We start from the raw sequence: 20,887 nt of genomic DNA, 5'->3' as shown, positions 1-20,887 counted from the left end.
ATCTCATGGCGACAGTGACAGACAGTGCTGCTGTCTAAAACTAATGAGGAGGCAGTAAAAGAAGTTGCTGTTTACCTCATGACCCTATCTTTTTATTTTACAAATGGTCACTGTGTTGGCTTTCTGGGCATGTTGTTAATGTTTGGGGAGTGCTGACTCCAGACACTGACCGTCCATTGTGACAGCAGCCTAGCTGCAGTAGCTCACTTGGCTATGTCAGTTTGCCTCTGGGGTATGTGTGGCAGGATAGAAATCTTTGGTATTGCATCAGGCTTTTTGATTTCCTCTTCAGATGAAGAAAGAAAAGTCCAAATTGGAGAGAACACCCCAAAAAAATGATCAGGGAAAAAGAAAACTTAGTCCAACCAAGAAGGAGTCGGAGCCTAAAAAGAGCAAGCTGACTCCCCTTAAGCACAGCCCTCGGAAGGCAGTGAAGGAGGAGGAACGTGTGTGTCCGAGGGGCTTGGACGCCAAGGAGCCTCACGGCAGCCACAGTGCCAGCAGAGAGGAGTGCCTGCTCTGGGTGGATAAGTACAAGCCCACCTCACTCAAGAACATAATCGGACAGCAGGGTGACCAGAGCTGTGCCAACAAACTGCTACGCTGGCTCAGAAACTGGCACAAGAGTTCTCCGGAAGAGAAAAAGCATGGTGATTTCACAACTTTAGTCATTCTGTGTGTGTCTGTCAACATGTAATGCTCAGTTGCATGCATGGCTTTGCTCATGCACGGTTCATTTGCCTGTCAGCAAGTATTTACTGAGTGCTTGTCCAGGGCTAAGTGCTGTATTAGGCCCTGGGGGTGCTTCTGTGAACAGAGCAGGCCCTTTAGGAGCCCCCAGCGAGTGGGGGAGATTATGAACCAGCTGTTAAAATGCATGTGCCGAGTCCTGTGGTAGGGTGAGTGCAGGGAGCTCTGGAAATGCTGGTGTGGCTCAGGAAAGAGGATGCGAGTGCTCAGCCCTCGAGGAGACTTGGAGCCCAGAGCAGAGCTGGGTTAAGGGGATGTGTGTGTTACTGGGCTGGAAGAAAAACCAGTGCCAGTGTCTGAAGGCCTGTGAGAGAGAGAGAGAGTGCTCAGGGCCCTGGAGGAAACCAGAAGTAGCGGAATTAAGCACCGGCACAGTGGCCTGTGTCTCGTTTGCTGTTGGTAGTGCAGTAGGTTCGTACTCTCCTCTCTGCTCTGGGATGCTCTTGGGCATTCACGGAGGGTTCCTTCTGCTCGGGAGTGTCTGAAAGATGTGCACGCTAATACTCTGGAACTTCTCTTCCCTAGCAGCAAAATTTGGCAAAGTTGCCAGCAAAGATGATGGCTCCAGTTTCAAGGCAGCACTGCTGTCTGGCCCTCCAGGTGTTGGCAAAACCACTACAGCTTCTCTTGTGTGTCAGGTTGGTGCCCTGTCATAGTGCAGTGATCAGATAGCTGGTGTGTGTGTGTGTGTGTGTGTGTGTGTGTGTGTGTGTGTGTGTGTGTGTGTGTGTGTGTGTGTGTGTGTGTGTCTGTGTGTCTGTTCTCTCTATACACAGTGTATATTTTTCTAAAGTCAAACTTTAGAATTTTCTTTGGCTTTAGTGATGTTTGTCATTTCTTTAAAAAAAAAAAAAAGCTATTATTCTGGCTGGGTGTGGTGGTGCATGCCTATAATCCCAGCATTGGGGAGGCGGGTGAATCTGTTGATTCAAGGCCAGCCTAGTCTACACAGTGAGTTCCAGGACACAGAGAGATAAATCTTTTTCAAAAAACCAAAGAAATTAAAAAAAGCACCTCAGACCTGTTATTCTATTGGCTATTACAAAAGCATCCATTTCCCTTATAGGTGGGGGATGTGTTTCTAGGTGCCCAGTAGACGCCATGGCTGCAGGTGGTACCGAGCCCTGTGTAGCATGCTTTTCCTCTTTTCCTTGCAGCACTGCCAACTTCTTAGTTTGTCCGCCTGTGTCCTGGTGCCCTCCTCGCATTCCCCCTCTTACTCTCTAGGGCCACATACTAGCTGGTTTTGTGTTAACTTGACACAAGCCAGACCTCAGAGAGAGAGGAAGGAGCCTCAGTTGAGGAAATACCTCTGTGAAATCCAGCTGTAAGGCATTTTTCCATTAGTGATCAATGAGGGAGGATCCAGCCCATTGTGGGTTTGCTATCCCTGGGCTGGTGGTCCTGACTTCCTTCAATGATCAACAGTGATATGGAAGTGTAAGCCGAACAAACCCTGTCCTCCCCGACTTGCTTCTTGGTCACAGTGTTTCATCGAAGCAATAGAAACCCTCACTAAGACAGCCATTATTAAGTAAGGGTTATTTGAATACACCCACTATGATAGAGGCAGGTGGTCTAATAACCTGGCACAAGCCACCATACATAGCTTACCAGCTTTGGTTTTAGGACTAAACTGTGTGTGTTGTATGTCTGTATGGTGTTTTAAGAATCTCTAATGCTATGGGAAATAATTAAATTTGTTGCCTTTTGATATCATACTTAATATTTTTACTCATTTTTAATGTGACTTTTGGAACCTTTTGTGTTTATTAATTAGCTGCCGCCCAGGATTATTTGCACTGTGTTAATAATGATTTTTAATATTTTGTCTAGGAATTGGGCTACAGTTATGTGGAACTAAATGCGAGTGATACTCGGAGTAAGAACAGTCTGAAAGCAATTGTTGCTGAGTCATTGAACAACACCAGCATCAAAGGCTTTTATACAAGTATGTGCCCTTTATACATGTATGTGCCCTTTATACATGCATGTGCCCTTTATACATGCATGTGCCCCTTTGAACTGGAGCTATAGATGTGGTTAAGAAAACAAATCACTTCCGTGTTCTTTAGTGAGCACTCCTGTGTGCTAAGCATCCTGAGGCATCAAGAAAGGAAAGGCCTCTGACACAACTCTTTTAGAGCATTAGTTATGCTCTGTGGTCTTAGAGGTTTCTGAGAATGTGATAAAAATGTGTGCATACCCATTCTTTTTTGGTATGTGATGTTAGACAGTTCATAGGTGAATCTTGTAAAGGAGAATGGGGAAAAGAAATACATTGTTTCACATGAGTGATATGGCCTGGGGTTGAGGAGGTAATCGTGTTTGGGGCAGTGAAAGGATGATATTTATATAGAAACCCTTGGAGAATGAAAGGGCCAACTTGGAGCTAGAAGATGTGATCGCTGTGGAAGGTGAGGTTGTGACAGGTGGTCCTGGAGGGCTGGATGTCGTGGGGGAAGTGAAGGTGTATCAGGCAAGGGTCCACATGCCTATGGAGAGTTGCATAGAACCATGGTACTTTTAATGTTAGAAATTAGTTTTTGAAAGAAATTGCTCAGAAAATACCTCCCCTCCCCCTGCTTTGTGTGTGGGTGTGTGGGTGTGAAGTGTGCACATCACCACGCCCAAGATTTTCATGTATATTCTAGGATTTGCAAGGCAGATACTATTCTGAATGAGCAATGTCTCCCTCCATATTACTTCCTGTATGTGGCTGTGGAAGTGTTAGTTAATACAACTCTTTAGCAGTCTGGCATTTTTCCTAAGTCTAAATCATACATAATTTCTAATCTATGAATTTCAATTCTTGGAATTTAGCTGTCATTATATTTAATATGTGCAGAATGGTATATACATATACACACATACTGACACATGCATGTACATATACACACACACACATATATATATAATGTTATACATATATATATATATGTACGCACATAGACATACATATACACACATGTGGACCACATGCTCTCATCATATAGACACACATACAGACATGAAGACATAAACACATATTATAGTCCCACATGTAGACACATGCACACATATGGGGATATTTAGATATTAGTGATATAAAAGCTTAGAAGCATCTTAATATTTCATCAATAAACTACATTATGTATTTTAAAGGAGAATATTAAATTACATTAAAAAGAAGTGTTATTGGGGTAAACATTACCTCTTCTGGTGTGCAGACAAAACACCTGTATACATAAAATAAATCTTAAAAAGAAGAGAGGTGTTATTGATGTATGTATGTATGGAAATAGATCAATGACCAAAATTTATTAAGTGAAAAACCGTAAGGTACATATTTTTATGCAGACAGGTTTTAAATATGTATTGGCTATCTCTGCATGGGCTTTAAGAGAATTGTTGGGAAGAGACACTGGAAATGCAGAAGGGCTGGGAGAATTTTTTTTATGGCTTAACTCTTGGAGCTGTTGGCATTTAAATGTGTGTTGAATATTACTGTGTTCTGCCCTTTCCTACACCTGGTCAGGTGGAGCATCTCCTTCTGTAAGTGCGAGGCATGCTCTCATCATGGATGAAGTTGATGGCATGGCGGGCAATGAGGACAGGGGTGGAATTCAGGTAACACAAGCACTGGGGCTTTTGTCTTCCTGTTGGCTTTTAGATTAAGAAAATAAGTTATGTGCGTGGATAATTGTAGCAGTTGAGAGCTTTTTTAAAAAAAAAACAAAAATATATTGAATATCTTATTTTTAAAAATAATTATTTTTATATTCTAAAATTTCCTTTTAGGAGCTAATAGGCCTGATAAAGCATACGAAAATTCCCATCATTTGTATGTGCAATGATAGAAATCACCCCAAAATCCGCTCATTGGTTCATTATTGTTTTGATCTTCGTTTCCAAAGACCTCGCGTTGAACAGATTAAGGTATGATGATTGTAATTGCGAAGAATTAAAAAGTGTTTTGGGGAGCGTGTGCTCATGCACGTGTGATAGAGTATACATGTGGGGGTAATAGGGCATCTTTTGGGTGCCAGTTCTCTCCTACCACAGGTTCTAGGATCAATCTCAGGCACCCAGCATGATGGGAAGTGCCTTTACCCACTGAGCCATCGTGTTGTCTCAGGGTTCCTGTCGCTATGATGAAATACTGTGATAAGACAACTTGGCCTGCACTTTCACATCTCTGTTCACCACCTAAGGAAGTCAGGAAGCCAGGAGTTTAAACAGGCAGGAGCTAAGGCAGAGGTCATGGTGGAGTGCTGCTGAATGGTTTGTTCTCCATGGCTTGCCCAGCCTGCTTTCTTACAGAACCCAGGGCAACCAGCCCAGGGGTGGCCCCACTTATAATGAACTGCACTTTCCCATTAATCACTAATTAAGAAAATGCTGTGCCGGCTTGCCTACAGCCTGATCTTATGGAGGCATACGATAGCTTGTGTCAGGTTGACATAGCCTGTATGGGATTGGGGATTTAGCTCAGTGGTAGAGTGCTTAAGGCCCTGGTTTTGGTCCTCAGCTCTGGGGGGTAGGGGTGGGGATGGGGAGAACCAACCAAAAACTAGCCTGTACACTGGCCCAGAGTATTTTTAAATGACATTATTATATTTATATAAAGGTTGATTTTTAACTTTAGGCAGTGTCAGTGTTGTAGCCAGTGAGGTTTATTTAAGATATGATGATTGCTAACTCAAAATTCAAGGGTCAATTTATTTCCAAAACAGGGTTTCTCTGTGGCGCCCTGGCTGTTCTGTAACTATCTCTGTAGACCAGACCGACCTTGGACTCAGAGATCTGCCTGCCTCTGCCTCCTGAGTGTTGGGATTAAAGGCTTGAGCAACCACACTCAGCTCAAGGGTCAATTTTTAAAAGTATCTCATAAATATTTATAGAATTTTAGGTGCTAGTCATTTAAAAATATCAATAATAATTTCCTTGCTTGTTAATTTCAGAGTGCAATGCTGTCTATTGCATTTAAAGAGGGATTAAAGATCCCCCCTCCAGCTATGAATGAAATAATTTTGGGAGCTAATCAAGATGTCAGACAGGTGAGTTAGATATATATTTTGGGGAAGTTGTTACTTTTCTAAATTTAATTTTATTATTTTATGTGGATTGGTATTTTGCCTGTATTCATATTGGCCACCACTTGTGTGCCTAGATTGGCAGAGGCCAAAAACGGGCATCCGATTCCCTGGAAGTGGAGTTACAGATGGTTGTGAGCTGCCATGTGGGTGTTGGGAGAGAAGCTGAGCTAGCTTCCAGCCTTGGCAATTGCCAGGTCTTTAGCCTCCCACTCTTGAAACTTGCACAGGATAGGAGACGAGCAGCCATTTCTTACCCTGGCATTGTCTTCTTTCTGTTTCTTCCAGGTTTTACACAATCTCAGTATGTGGTGTGCACAGAGTAAGGCCTTAACCTATGACCAAGCCAAGGCTGATTCTCAGAGGGCCAAGAAGGACATCAGACTGGTAAGATGAGTTTCTGTTTTTAGTTACGTTATGAAGTTGTGTTTCTTATCCTGCTTATATGAGCTTTGTAGACATAATGTAGAGCTCACAGACTTGTCAGACCTGCAGACAGTGTGCTTTTTCTCAAATGTGGCCATCTTTTACAGGTTTCTGAAATAGGATATTTTTAAGTTAAGTCCCATGCTTCATCACTGAGAGTGATTTTTCGCCCCAATGGACCTTCTGCCTGCATATGTGGACTGCATGATTATACTATTGGGAAGTCTATGTTTCAAGTGGCTTAGTTTAATGTCCAAATCTAGAGGTCTCTCTCACTTGCCTTTGCTGTTTTACTAGTCCAAAATTATAGATGGAGGTATAGTAGAAGGCACAGAGACTTCCCATGCAAGCTACCCCAGTCTACACTGCCTCTCTCATTAAGCATCCTGCAGCAGAATTTCAGGTAGTAAATTTACACTGGACACACCATAGTTTACTAGGGTTCATGCTCGATATTGCACAGTCTCTGTCTTTTGACATGTGGACAGTGGCGTGCCTCTACCCTTGCAGAACTCTGCAGTAGTTTCCCTGTGCTCTGACTCAAAATCCTTCCTTCCTCTTTTTTTAAAATAAAGATTTATTTATTTAATGTATGTGAGTACACTGTTGCTGTCTTCAGACACACCAGAAGAGGGGATTGAATCCCATTACAGATGGTCATGAGCCACCATGTGGTTACTGGGATTTGAACTCAGGACCTCTGGAAGAGCAGTCAGTGCTCTTAACCACTGAGCCATCTCTCCAGTCCCTTAAACTTTTTTTAAAGATTTTATTGCAGATGGTTGTGAGACACCATGTGGTTGCTGGGAATTGAACTCAGGACCTGGGGAAGAGCAGTCAGTGCTCTTAACCACTGAGCCATCTTTCCACCCTTAGAGAAAGTTTTTGTTTTTTTTTAAAGATTTATTTTATTATTATATATAAGTACACTGTAGCTGTCTTCAGACACACCAGAGGAGGGCATCAGATTACAGATGGTTGTGAGCCACCATGTGGTTGTTGAGATTTGAACTCAGGACCTGGGGAAGAGCAGTCAGTGCTCTTAACCGCTGAGCCATCTCTCCAGCCCCGGAGGAGGTATCTCAGTACTTCCAGATTCCACAGTTGTGGTAAAAGTGTTGTGAACTATGTGCAGGGATTTGTGTAAACATAATTCTAGGTCATTTGGGACCCTTAACGTGGGGTACCATTCTCCACAGCAGGCAGTGAAGATGCCCATTGCTCCAGTGTCTGCACCAGCATTAGGCTTTGGTCACTCAGTCATTCTCTGCCCCTTCTTGGCAGGGCCCATTTGATGTCACCCGGAAAGTGTTTGCAGCTGGAGAGGAGACTGCACACATGTCACTGATGGACAAATCGGATCTCTTTTTCCATGACTATTCCATTGCACCCCTCTTTGTCCAGGAGAACTACCTCCATGTAAAGCCTGTGGCTGCAGGGTGAGCATTGAGGGCAGTGAGGGGCAGGATCAGGGCTCTGAAGCACCACAGATCAGGTCCTTGTGCAGGAGCGGCTGGGAGTGGATGGTGGTGTAACCAGACTGGCTCTGTTCTGCAGGGGTGACATGAAAAAGCACTTGATGCTTTTAAGCCGGGCAGCAGATAGCATATGTGACGGTGACTTAGTGGACAGTCAGATCCGGAGTAAGCAAAACTGGAGTCTTCTGCCCACACAGGTAAGTGTGGGGTCTGCCTTAGCTGTGGTCCCTGTAGTTGTTTGTTTTTAATTGTTGTTTTTCACACAGACACACACACAGACACACACACCCCTATATTATTTATAAATATTTTGCATTTATATTTATATATGATAAATATATATAGAATCTGTGTTTTAAAGATGTATAGAGAAGATGTCTGTACTTAAGAATGAGGCATCATTTCTCATTTTCAAGCAAATGTGTGGCTGTGATAGAGAAGGCAGGCAAGGCGGTATGGTGACATAAACCTGTAATCCCAGCAAAGGCTGGCACAGGAGGACTGCTGTAAGTCTGAGACCAGTCTGCTTCACAGAGTGAGTACCAGGGGAACCAGGCTCCCTATCAAGATTCTGTCTCAGAAACAAAAGAAATAAAACCAGGGGTGGGATATTTCCTGGAGATCATTGTTGCTCAGACCAACAACACGCCACATAGACACGATCCTCAGAGCTGTGGGCATAGATGAATGGTAGAGTTCTATCTTGTGTGCACACGGCTTTGGTTCCATCTCTGTGTGTGCACTCACAGGTAAATACACCACAGAATTTAAATAAGAATACTTTCCGATTTTAATCCCAGCAGAGCCAGAGGCAGGCAGGTCTCTGAGTTAGAGGCCAGCCTGACCTAAAGAGCAAGTTCCAGGACAGCCATGGCTATACAGCAAACCCTGTCTGAACACCCTTTCCTTTCCCAAAAAGAGAAAAAAAGAAGAAAGTTTGCCAAACCATTAGTATTAATAGGAAAATACTGCAGAAAGCTCCCCTATTTGAATACAGAAGGATGGCTAATTCTAGTCAGTCCTCCTGATGAAGTATTTCTACCTTCTACAGTTCATAAAGATCATCTAGAGGAAACTTGTGAGAAAATGTTAGTAGAATCAAGGAGAATACATTTATGGGAAGTATAGTAAAAAGCTTCAGAAAAGAAGGCTCCTTTATTTTGGACCTTCCTTGAATGGTAGATTATCCTGTTTTCAGCTAGGTAGTCCACACTCTAATCTCTCTGTGCGATCACTTGCTTATACTAAATGGTTCTGTGCTGTGAGACTGGCAACTGGGAAGTGGCAGGTATTCGGAGATCAGTTGGTCAAGGCCAGGAAGACCTCTGAGACAGTTGGAGACCTGGGTTGATTGAAGTCTCTTCCTATGTTCATTCCCTCTCCCTCTGTCCTTCTCCATCCACTTCACTTCTGTGCACTGGAGTACCTGTGTGCATTCACATGTATGAGGAGGCTGGAGTGCATGTGTGCGTTCAGATGTATGAGGAGGCTGGAGTGCATGTGTGCGTTCACATGTATGAGGAGGCTGGAGTGCATGTATGCATTCACATGTATGAGGAGGCTGGAGTACCTGTGTGCGTTCACATGTATGAGGAGGCTGGAGTACCTGTGTGCATTCACATGTATGAGGAGGCTGGAGTGCATGTGTGCGTTCACATGTATGAAGAGGCTAGAATACGTGTCTGTATTCTTATGTATGGAGGCCAGAGGTAAAGGACATTATTCATCTGGTGCTGTCTACCTTGGTTTGTGTTTGGTTTGGTTTGGTTGGTTTTTTCTGAGCAGGGTCTTACTCTATAGCCTTGGCTGTCCTAGAATTCTGAACTCTGTAGACCACCAGCCTGTCATCTGAGAGATCTGCTTGCCTCTGCCTTCTAAGTGCTGGGATTAAAGGTGTGTACTGCCACGCCTAGCTTTTTTCTTTTGAGATGGGGAGAAGAGGGAGAATGCATGTGTGCATGCATGTGGTGGATGCATGTAGAAGCCAGAAGAGGGCGCCACTTCCCTGGAGCTGGAGTTAGAGGGGGGTGTGAGCCACACATTACTTGTGTGTGTCTTCTGGAAGAACAGTAATGTTCTTAACTGTTGAGCCGTCCTCTCCCTCTCTCCCCTCTCCCCCTCTCCCTCTCCCTCTCCCCATCCCCCCCCCTCCCTCCCTCTCCTCTCCTCCCTCCCCTCCCCTCCCCTCTCCCTCCATGGATTTACTTACTGAAGTGCATGTACATCTGTGTGCTGTGTGCATGTGTGCGTATGAGTGTGGGAACCCATAGAGGCAGATGTAGTGGATCTTCCTGAAACTGACATTAGAGGCAGCTATGAGCTGCCCAGTGTGGATGCTAAGAACTAAATGAGGTTCCTCTGGAAGAGCAGTGTATGTTCTTAATGACTAAGCCATCTCTCTAGCCCCTTGAAGTAGAGACAGTGTCTTGATGACCCGTGGCCTGTCATTGAGTCCCAAAGAGCCACTTGTTTCCTCCCCAGTGTTGAGGTTACTAGTGAGCAGTGTAAATGCCTGCTTTTTCACACGGGTGGTGGGGATCTAATTCAGGTCTTCATGCGTGGGTGGCAAGCGTTTTACCTAAACTGTCTCCCCAGTCACTATGTTCTGTTTTCTATGGGAGGCGCCTCCTATACCTGTAATTTGGACAGGAAGCGAGTGCACTGTAATCAGGCAGTGGGCCATTTCTTTCTGCTGCACCATTTTGACTGCTGCACCATTTTCAATTGCTATAATGTACTGCCCACAAATTGGATGAGATTTAAAGAAAAGAAGTGTTTTGAGCTCCTAGTTTTGGGAGATGAGGAGCCTGTAGCTTGCTCACGGAGTGCTATGGTGGCACAAGGCAGGAGGTGTGCGTGTGTGTGCTCATGAGCACATGAGCATGCACTATGTATGCTTGATCTCTCTTCCTTTTACAAGGCATCCAGCATTCACTTGGGAGAGCTCCATTGTAATGACTTCCCGTCCTATAACTCACTTTGCGTCACCTTCAGATGCTCCAGTTGGACAGTTTCTACTCTATACCTCACAGTGAGGATGCAGAGCTGCCAGAGAAATAGCCTATACCAAATTTAAATCCTGGACTGTGTTCGATGTCTACTTTCCTCCTTTCCTCCCAGGCCATTTATGCCAGCGTTGTTCCTGGAGAGTTGATGAGGGGCTACATGTCTCAGTTTCCCAGCTTCCCAAGCTGGCTGGGAAAGCACTCATCTACGGGCAAGCATGATCGGACTGTTCAGGACCTGTCCTTGCACATGAGTCTTAGGTAAGCAGCAGCCGTGCCCCCCGCCCCCCTGTCATTTTGTTAGTAGGTGCCTTTTCTAGATCTTGTTAGCAGTCTTTAGCCACCTGTGGTTGTCTGTTGCTGCTCTGCACAGAATGGCTTAAAACACCACACGTTATGGTCTCCCTGAGGGGTTTCCTAGGTGGGTGCTGGAGTTACCAGGTCTTTGTAAATGGAGGCTGCCGTGCATGTCAGAGTCATGGAGATTTGAAGGTGCTGCTCTGTGGCATGGGAGATAGGGGAGTCACCAGGCTGTGTTGGGCTTGCTAGGGGTCACTTCCATATCTACTCTGTGGTCCCCCAAGCTTAAAGTACCTAGGCATAAAATTGCCAGGCTTAAAGCCAGAAGCAATTATGAAAAGATAGATGTTACTGTTAGAAATATTATTTTGCTCAGTTGTTTTTACAGGAGGACTATTTATTTTTTGTTTATTTTGAGACAAGATCTCTGTACAGCCCTGGCTGAGTTGGAACTTGCTTTGTAGACTAGGCTGGCCTTGAACTCATAGAGATCTGCTTCTCACTGCTTCTGGAGTACTGGGATTAAGGTGATGTGCCACCAGAAAGTTTTTTTGTTTTGTTTTTTTTTTTTTAAGATTTATTTATTTTATTTATATGTTAGTACACTGTAGTTCTCTTCAGACACTTCAGAAGAGAGCATCCCATTATAGATGGTTGTGAGCCACCATGTGGTTGTTGGGAATTGAACTCAGGACCTCTGGAAGGGCAGTCAGTGCTCTTAACCGCTGAGCCATCTCTCCAGCCCCCCCCCCTTTTTTTTAAAGATTTATTTATTATATTTAAGTACACTGTAGCTGTCTTCAGACACACCAGAAGAGGGCATCAGATCTCATTACAGATGGTTGTGAGCCCCCATGTGGTTGCTGGGATTTGAACTCAGGACCTCTGGAAGAGCAGTCAGTGCTCTTAACCACTGAGCCAGCCCCAGAAAGTTATTTCTTGATAACATTCTACTAGTTCTCAGCAGTCCAGAGCCTGTTTCCCTGCTTCTGGATGGCATAGGCCATTTCCAGCTCTGCAGACACATTCTTTGCTGTTTTCTTGGATTTAGGGGAAACCTTGCTCCATCCAGACAGGAAGGTTCAGAGTATAGGCATGAGGAAGTGCAAGAGAGGTATTTTCTATAATTTTGTCTTTTACAGTCAGAAACCACAAGATATTAAACACTCACACAGGAGTGGCACATAACAAAGGAAATCTAACTGCGGTTTCCTTATGCCTTTAATATTCTGGGACTGGGAATGATATATTTGGCTATGGTAAGGGTGAGCACAGGGATATAATTGTTGGGATGTTAGAGTAAGGTGGAAGTTAGAATCGTGTTTGCTTTCTAGTCACGAGCAAAGAAGTAGAAAACTGCTTTTGAGTACTGTGGGGAGGAGGGCTAGGTGTCCCACTGAATGTTATTACGTTTGGATCAGCAGTTTAGGGTCACATAGAAATTCATGCCCAGTTTACAAGGTCTGATTGAAATGAAAAATATCACACACACACACACACACACACACACACACACACACACACACACACACACACACACACCTCCCTCTTCCTGCTTGCCTCGCCCCTTCTTTCAGAGCACTGGGATTGAAAGCATGTACCATCATATTTGGCTAAAAACTTTTCATGATATTTCAATTCATTGATTTTGTGGTATGAATGTGTATTTCAGTGACTCATTTCTGCTCGTGTTACTGCATAGGTTCATCTGCATGCTCAGAGTGCTTGTGGAGGGCCATTTGTAGAACGGGATGCACCTCGGCTTGCATGACAAGTGTCTTTACCCCTTAAGCCATTTGGCTGCCCTAAGAGCTGTTCTCCTAGGACCAAATAGTATTCAGTAAAAGGACCTGTGAAATAACTTACATGTTATAAAATGTTTACTTGCTTAAAAGATAAAAACCTTGAACTGTGCCTGATTCATGGGTGTTGGTGATCTAATGTGGAGATTTAGAGATAGGGTGCCATTGACATGATTTAAAAAATACACATTTTATCCTTCTGTTTGTTTCAGAACTTACTCCAGCAAAAGGACAGTGAACATGGATTACCTGTCACACATCAGAGACGCACTTGTACGACCCTTGACCTCACAAGGGGTAGAAGGGGTTCAGCGTGTTGTCACATTTATGGATACATACTATTTGGTGAAAGAAGATTTTGACAACATCATGGAAGTTAGCAGCTGGGGGGGCAAGCCCAGTGCCTTTTCCAAGCTGGACCCCAAGGTAAGATGCACTGCCACTGTCCACAGTCAGTTGGAAATGACCATGATGTGCTAGCAGTGCTTGAGGGTGTTCTGGGTACTGTAGACAGTTTGTTCCTCCCCCCTGAATGTCTGCTACCTTCCTGGACAGTGATCAGAGAAGACTGAGAGACTTCACGCTACATTTGTATTTTTATCTTGCCCTCAAGTTGAGTGCAAAAGCAAGAGGACAAGTGTGAACTCCAAGTGCACATATGTCCTTGATGGGCAGTAGGGTGAGCTTGAGGGCATGTGTGAATCAGTGAGAGGGGAAAGGAAGAATGTGTGCTTGGCCTGAGGGCTTCTGTAAGTTTTTCTTCACTAGGCTGACCTTGAATTCCGAATCCTGCTTCAGGAATTGTAAATGTGCAGCATGGCACCTTTCTTAGTCGGCCTGCTGACCCCGTGTTGTCTCACTGCACCCTTCCATGGCAGTATGTCTGTAAGGAGACCACCAGTGATGTGACAGGAACATGGGCTGGTGCCTCACTCCTGCACCCGTGGATTGCTGTAGAGGACTTTCTCTGTGACTTGTCCTCTCTAGATCTTTACCTGGCTCAATGGCCTGAGTTTACTGTTACAGTAGACTTTCATTGTTGGGATGTGGGCTGCCTTTTGAAGAGTGAAGTTAGGGTTATTAAAGTTACTTAGTCCTCCGAAGCAACCACTGTTACCATAGTAAAGACGAACAGATTGGTTTTCTTTTCCCAGAACTAGAGATAGATCCTAGTTCTTTCTGCAAACCAGACACTACTGCTGAGGTTTCTCTCCAGCTCACCAGGTTACCCAGAGTGACCTTCACTGTGTTGTATTTGGCCCAGGCAACCCCAGAACCTGTGTTCTTCTGCCTTAGTCTCCACAGGCTGCTAGGATTACAGGCATGTGGTACTGCCATGGTGCCAGTTTCCATGGTTTGTAGTCAAGACCAACTTGAGTCTTAGAGTAAGCTCTTTTTGACTTATTTTTTGATTCAGAGACTAACCACTGATTTGGTTTTGGTTTTGCCTTGTTTTGAGACAGGGTTTCTCTGTGTAGTCCGGCTGTCTGGACACTTGCTCTGTAAACCAGGCTGGTCTCGAACTCAGATACATCTGCTTCTACCTCCCGAGTGCTGGGATTCCAGAGGTGTGCCAGCCACTCTGCCGAACCATCGATTCTTAATCTCTTTTTTCTCCTTGAGCTGTGGGTTCAAAATTCTCAAATAAAATAAAAACAAATGGAGATGCAGCTTAGTAATGGTGGGGGTGCTTAGTATACACAAGATCTCTTAGTATACGTGATCTCGAGGAACACACATAGAGAAGAATGGATATACTTCTGTTTCTATGTAACTAGTTTGCAAATAGTTTAAAGGGGCTCCCCAGGTTCTCAGTACTTACCTGATGTTAAAGAGCTGTCCAGCACTCAGGTAACCTCTTCTCTCTGTCTTTAGGTGAAAGCAGCCCTCACAAGAGCCTACAATAAGGAGGCCCACCTGACCCCATACTCACTTCAGGTGCTAAAGGCATCGAGGCCCAGCACAGGGCCAGCACTGGATTCTGAGTACAATGAAGAGTCACAGGAAGATGACACTCAGTCTGATGAGAAAGAGCAGGATGCCCTAGAGACTGATGCCATGATCAAGGTAGTGTACTCAGCGCTGGGCAGGGCACCTCAGAGGAGATGGCCTCCCTTCTGTGTAAAGTGCCATGGGGTAATAAGGCGTGCTCCGCAGGTAGTGTGGTGAGCTGGAAAGACAGTCATGTCCTGCTCGTTTTAATTGAAGGTGATGGGATAGGCCTCATTTTTATTAAGTGAACTAACTTATGGCATGAAAATAGGCCATCACAGTTATGTTGTTCTACAGGAAGAGTACATGTACACATGTGTGTGTGTGCGCATGTGTATGTTCAAGCACATGTGGAACCTAGAGGTCAAGTGTCTTTCTATTTCTATCTAGTTTTTGAGGCAGAGCCTCACAGTGAACCCAGAGCTTGCTGCTTTGGCTAGATAGCTAGCCAGCGAGTCCTTAAGGTCTGTCTGCATGTGTCCCCCTCCCTAGCACTGAGGTTAGAGATGTGTACTGCTTGCCATGCCTTGCTTTTGTGTGGCTGTTGAGGATCTGAGCTTAGGTTTTGAAGCTCATGCAAGAAGTGTTTTACCGGAGTCATCTCAGATGCCCCAGAAAAGCACTGTAAGTATAAGCATATATTAGTATATGCGTGTATTAGTACAAGCATATATTAGTATATGCGTGTATTAGTACAAGCATATATTAGTATATGCGTGTGTTAGTACAAGCATATATTAGTATATGCGTGTGTTAGTACAAGCATATATTAGTATATGCGTGTGTTAGTACAAGCATATATTAGTATATGCGTGTGTTAGTACAAGCATATATTAGTATATGCGTGTGTTAGTATAAGCATATATTAGTATATGCGTGTGTTAGTATAAGCATATATTAGTATATGCGTGTATTAGTATAAGCATATATTAGTATATGCCTGTGTTAGTATAAGCATATACTAGTACATGCATGTGTTAGTATAAGCATATATTAGTATATGCATGTGTTAGTATAAGCATATATTAGTATATGCTTTCAAACCACGGGTGCATTAACAGAAAAACACTTTCAACCTTTCGCCTACTTTTGTTTCTTGTGTTTTATGGTAGCCATCAAATTGCATATAAAATTTTATCAGAGTAAAACTGTTTGTCTTTTGCTAGTAGAGGTTAGATGGGGCATGGAATCCTGAGACAGGGGCATAGCCTCCTCCACCTTTCACTTTGTCTTCCTGTGTAGCTTGCCTGTGGAGACAGAGGCCTTTTGCAATTGAATTGGCTTCTTCTCTCTTCACAGAATGACTGCTTAGATGTCCTGTGAGAGATTTAAAGAAAGGGAAGTTCCTCACTTGTTTGTTCTGGCTTTCCTAACACTGTGTTCTAAATCCAGGAGCCTGGCTCACTCGAGGTGCAGCTTAGCTCCTGTGCTGTTGCCGTTCAGGGCTGAAAACTTGCTTGTCATTTCTCAGAGGCATCGGCGTGACCTCGCTTTTCTAGTTATATTGTAGGGAAAGGTTATGTTGGTGTGTCATTACTCATCAGGGTATTAACTGTGTGTTTCCTCCAGCAGAAAAAGACGAGATCTTCAAAGCCTTCAAAATCAGAAAAAGAGAAGGAGTCCAAAAAAGGAAAAGGAAAAAATTTGAAGAAATGAAGCCCTTGTTCATTACCAATAACTGCTTTTAACTTACCCTCTCGACTAATTCAGCTGGTCTAGAGACCGAAAGCCTCACCCTTTGCCAGAGTAACAGGTTTGGTGTAGCACAGTGGAGTGGCCTGGTGGTCCCATTGTAAAGGACGGTACAGCGAGAAGGTCTAACTAGCCAGCTCTCGTGCACCTCTTATAGAGGAGGACAGGACTGTCCCAGCCCTGCAGTGCCCTTGCCAACTGTTAGACTGCTGGGACTCGAGGTGACTGTAGACTCAAAAGTAGAAGTGCACAGGTGTTGGAGTCAGATTTTAGTTGACCATACCAAGACTGGGTGCAGCAGGACTGAGGCCTCTTCTGTAGCTTAAGTCTATCCCAGTGGCTTTAGAGGGCCAACGCTTAAGTTTATTCCAATGGCCTTAGAGGGCCGATGCTGTTTTTTTTGTTTTTTTTTTTTGTTTTTTTTAAAAAAAACATGGTAGCTCTTATTTTATGGTCAAACTGTAAATAAACCTTAATCCAAAGCACCCATCAGCTGGAGCCGAGCATTCTTGGTCTGTAGTCAGGTATCTCGCAAAGAGTGCATCAGGAATCAGGTGTCCATGTGATGCATGGGTCACTTTTGTCACCTTGTATAGCAAACTATTATGCTGGTATAATACTCTCCTTATTAATTTGGTTGGATTACAATATTCAGCATTTCTTACTAACTCTGTGAATTGCAGTTCTGCAAGTGAAGGGTCAGAGCTCAAGTTCCCAGCATCCCTTTGCACTGACCACATTGCTGCTGTAGGTAGTCTCAGGCCACTTGGCTAGTCAGGGTGAGTAGACACGGGACTGCTACACATTCCTGTCCCCGTGCAGTCTTAACCCTCAGGTTGAAACAGAGTCTAGGCTGGGTCAGACCCACAGGCTCATCCTGGCCGGGAAATGCTGTCCTGTGATGGCGTCTATAAGCCCTACTGGAATTTCAGATTGTGTCTAGAACTGTGCTTGTTGAAGGACCCTGAGCTGTGGCCATAACCTGGCCTTTAGCTGTTTAGTTCTTTTTAAATCAGAAAGTGCTCAGAGGTCTATGCTGCCTCTGTGAGGTAAATGCCAAAAAGAATATAAAGGAAGGACCATGCTCTGTCTCTGAGGACTCATGGCATTGTTGGGAGACGAGACCTGGAGACGTTGAAAGTGTGTTAACCAGTGGAGTGTGTTTCGTGGAGATCGGTTCATTATGGAAATAAAACACTGCCTTAAGCCTGAGCCTACTGAGTCTTGCCCTTCTCTTCTGTGCTGAAATTGGCTGCTGCAGTGAAGGCTTCCTCACCCAGAGGATGTAGATGGTTCTCGAGTGCACATTCTTCCATTTCTGTTACTTTGAGACAAACAGGTCATGTTTCTCCATTGGATAAGCATTCCAGGAATGGCCTGGTAATCCGCTTGCTTTCAGAACAAAGCATAGTGCTTGCCCACTCAGTTCACTTATAATTTAAATGAATAAAGTTTAGAAATGGTAAATATGCTGTTTAATACATGAGGATGGCAATGGAAGTCTGTTGGGTTCTTCCTTTGAAGCCCCTAAACGTGAATGAAGTGACGGTGCAAGGAAAGGAAGGTGGGAGCAGGATGAGGACCCAAATGTCTGCGTGGGATTGAGTCTCCTAGCAGCTCCTGAAGTGACCTGTGGTGCCCTCGCTGCCCATGTGCTCTGAGCGCTCTATGGAGAACATTGAGTCATGGCTGCTTAGATGCTGTCTCACAATTTCCCGTAGTCCTTTTTGATAAATTTTATTACTTGACCTCTTGGAGTTATTATCTTCCTGTAGTTCTGGACTGAGTGTGCTCACACGTGAAAGCTGAGACTCGTGACTCTCAAGAGTGCGGCCTGCTTGTCTCCCTGGTGCCGGGTGGCCAGGACTCCTCCCCAGTGGTGTGAGGAGGTGTTTTTATTAAGTTGTATTGTGTGGTGAGCCCCTAAGACAACAGATACAGCAGGAGCCATGAGGGTGGGTGTTCAGAAACCAGAAAACATGGCATTTTGGTCCCTAAGTACTGTCGCTAATGCTCAGTTGCTGGTTACTGTATGTGAAGCCTAATCACCTGATTCCGGGGACTCGTGTCTGTTGGCTCTTCAGGCTTTGGTGACATTGATCATAGGTCATGGCAAGAAAAGTACAGATGTCTTGCGAGTGAGTGTGGCACTTAAGACAACAGGAGATCAGCTGATACAAGTCTACACTGTGCAGCAGGGTGAGCAGGCGACACTAAGCTTGCTCACTTTTAAAAGGTGACTTTGTGCAGTGTTATCTGCCCTGGCTAAGCTACCTTCTTCACATATCCAAGTCCAGGAAAATGTTACAAGGATCTAGTCAACAATTTTATTTTAAAGGAGACACTTAAATATAAAAGTCATTAGAAAAATCTTGGTATTTACAATTCATGCACTATTAATGGTACAGAGCACAGAATATGCAGGCCTTGGAAGAGGAAATGTACAATTGGAGTAAACAGCAGGTTGTGCGCTGTAGTCACAGCAGCAGCCCAATATGTTGGCCTGTCTCATTTTTCTGTATCCAAGGAGAATCATTCTTTTATGTCTACTGGGGGTGGGCACAGCTTCCTGAGGGGAGATGCCATCTACTCAGCTGCACTGTCTAAGAAAGGGACAAACAGACACCTTTAGAAGGGCCTCAGGTAAAATGGCCTTCCTGGTAATAAAGCTGACTTCCTGCTCATTTCCCGACTTTCAGACAAACAATATGGCGCTTCCTGACCAGTGCTATACCACATGCTACTGGACATTACCATGGAGTCTCCTGTGAGGGATTTGAAAATGTTGAGGCTGCTTGAAATCAGACAGAGGTTCCTTCTCAGCCAGGGAGCAGTGGCTCCAACAGTGCTCACTGTATAAGGAGACAACATGACAGTGTATAATCCCAGCTCACGGAAGACATGGCTTCAGAGAGCTCTGGTGTGGCAGTTTCCATCATCTGTCACATGTGTCCATGTAGGGCAGGATTTGGATAGAGCCTGGGGGCTCCATTAACATGGCAGAGATACACACTTATCTCCCCACAGTGCTGTAAAGTCGGGACAGAATACAACAAGCAACTAACTGCCCAGAGATTTGGAAAGCAGCTCGGGGTGCTTGTGAAAGAGAAATCTGCCGGGTTAGATTCAGGGCCTTCGCTGTGTGTGCACCATGCTGGGGATGGCTAGAAATCACGTCATGCTGAGGTGAATCTATCCCCTGAATGACACTTGATTTTAGCACTCAAAAATCAATATAACCTACTAAATGGAATAAAGGGAAGAACAATTCATTTGATAAAATTTGAGTATTTAGAAAACTAAGGGAAAGCTAACTAGATTGGAGGCCCTTCTGAAAAGGAAAACAGACGTCCTCATAATAATGCGGTGAGGCTGGTGTCGTAAGCCTGTGATCCCAGGACCTGGGAGTGGAGCAGGAGGACACTGCAAGGTCAAGGCCAGCCCAGTCTAGGGTGAAACCTGGTTTCAAAACCTGTGAAGTAGCTCATGGGGCAAAGGGGTCCTCATGACCTGAGCTTGGTATTTTTGTGTGTTGGAAAGATAGCTAGAAAGTGAAAAAGCCCACAAATATGTAACAATGTACAAGTATTACATCATAAAACTGACATAGACTTATAAAGGCAGGCCAGTTCTGAACTGGACTAAGAACTTTGAGAAATGTACACATGGCCGACAAGCACATGAAATGACGCTCTGCCCTGCTTCCTACACACTGAGTCAGACTCAGACTAGGAGATGAACCCGTGACTGTGACCTAGGATTCCATTTTAACCAGGTTAGGGATCCCTCTCCCCTCCCCTCCCCTTCCCCTGAGAAAGTCCTTGACCCTGGAGTGAGGTGGGAGGAGTATGTATGTAGCTTTGTGTGGCTACAACAAGACAGGAAAAGAAACGTAAAAATCTCTGGAAGTCAAACTTTGTGTAGTAAATCGTCAACTGAGAAGCTTGCATTTAAAGGAAACTGGCTCTAGTTTTAAGGGGTTGATTAAAAAAAACTCGTCATAGTTTGATAAAATACATTCTAGTTAGAATTCATGATGCTGCTTGGCTAAATTACCTTTGCCAATTGGAAAACCTTATTACCTGCATTTTAACATTTAAATAAAGAAAAGAAAAGCTTGTCAGGGCCGTTGAACTTTGACAATTACATGTTACACAGAAAGGAGTCGGTGCCAAGGAAGAATTAAGCTGCGTTGTAGGTGCTGGGCTTCGGGGCCTGGAAGGAGGTCGTGCGGGCCTTCACCTGGGCTGGCTGACTACTCCGTCTCCGTCCGTAGGTACTGGGTGCAATCTGTAATTTTTTTCAGTTGACTGGAGTTTAATCTTTCTGAACACATGGGACACGTGCTCTCACTGTTTAGCAATCTG

At 44.4% G+C, this 20,887-nt stretch overlaps 2 protein-coding genes across 5 annotated transcripts in view; one reads left to right on the top strand and one right to left on the bottom strand.

Moving 5' to 3' along the window:
• Nucleotides 1–17,732, top strand: part of Rfc1 (replication factor C subunit 1) — a 73,717-nt gene extending 55,985 nt beyond the window's left edge. Inside the window, exons 13-25 of one of the 4 annotated variants that reach the window (XM_032916161.1) lie at nt 293–650; nt 1,279–1,388; nt 2,587–2,701; nt 4,268–4,359; nt 4,531–4,668; nt 5,694–5,789; nt 6,114–6,212; nt 7,536–7,690; nt 7,809–7,926; nt 10,850–10,995; nt 13,049–13,262; nt 14,712–14,903; nt 16,401–17,732. In XM_032916161.1, the coding sequence (XP_032772052.1) occupies nt 293–650; nt 1,279–1,388; nt 2,587–2,701; nt 4,268–4,359; nt 4,531–4,668; nt 5,694–5,789; nt 6,114–6,212; nt 7,536–7,690; nt 7,809–7,926; nt 10,850–10,995; nt 13,049–13,262; nt 14,712–14,903; nt 16,401–16,484 (1,917 nt within the window). In that variant the 3' untranslated portion in view covers nt 16,485–17,732. Of the gene's footprint in view, nt 1–292; nt 651–1,275; nt 1,389–2,586; nt 2,702–4,267; nt 4,360–4,530; nt 4,669–5,693; nt 5,790–6,113; nt 6,213–7,535; nt 7,691–7,808; nt 7,927–10,849; nt 10,996–13,048; nt 13,263–14,711; nt 14,904–16,397 lie in introns of all 4 variants that reach the window. The other 3 variants (XM_032916160.1, XM_032916159.1, XM_032916158.1) reach the window with 3 other exon arrangements.
• A 1,101-nt stretch (nt 17,733–18,833) lies between these two features.
• The window catches only part of Wdr19 (WD repeat domain 19), a 63,092-nt gene continuing 61,038 nt past the window's right edge, over nt 18,834–20,887 (bottom strand). Inside the window, exon 36 of the mRNA XM_032916233.1 lies at nt 18,834–20,884. Within this exon, the coding sequence (XP_032772124.1) occupies nt 20,776–20,884 (109 nt within the window). The 3' untranslated portion in view covers nt 18,834–20,775. The remainder of the gene's footprint in view (nt 20,885–20,887) is intronic.

The sequence above is a fragment of the Rattus rattus genome, chromosome 11 (assembly GCF_011064425.1).
Source record: "Rattus rattus isolate New Zealand chromosome 11, Rrattus_CSIRO_v1, whole genome shotgun sequence".
Classification (NCBI taxonomy): domain Eukaryota; kingdom Metazoa; phylum Chordata; class Mammalia; order Rodentia; family Muridae; genus Rattus; species Rattus rattus.
The sequence above is the reverse complement of the archived record's forward strand: the minus strand, read 5'-3'. Positions and strand labels throughout refer to the sequence as shown.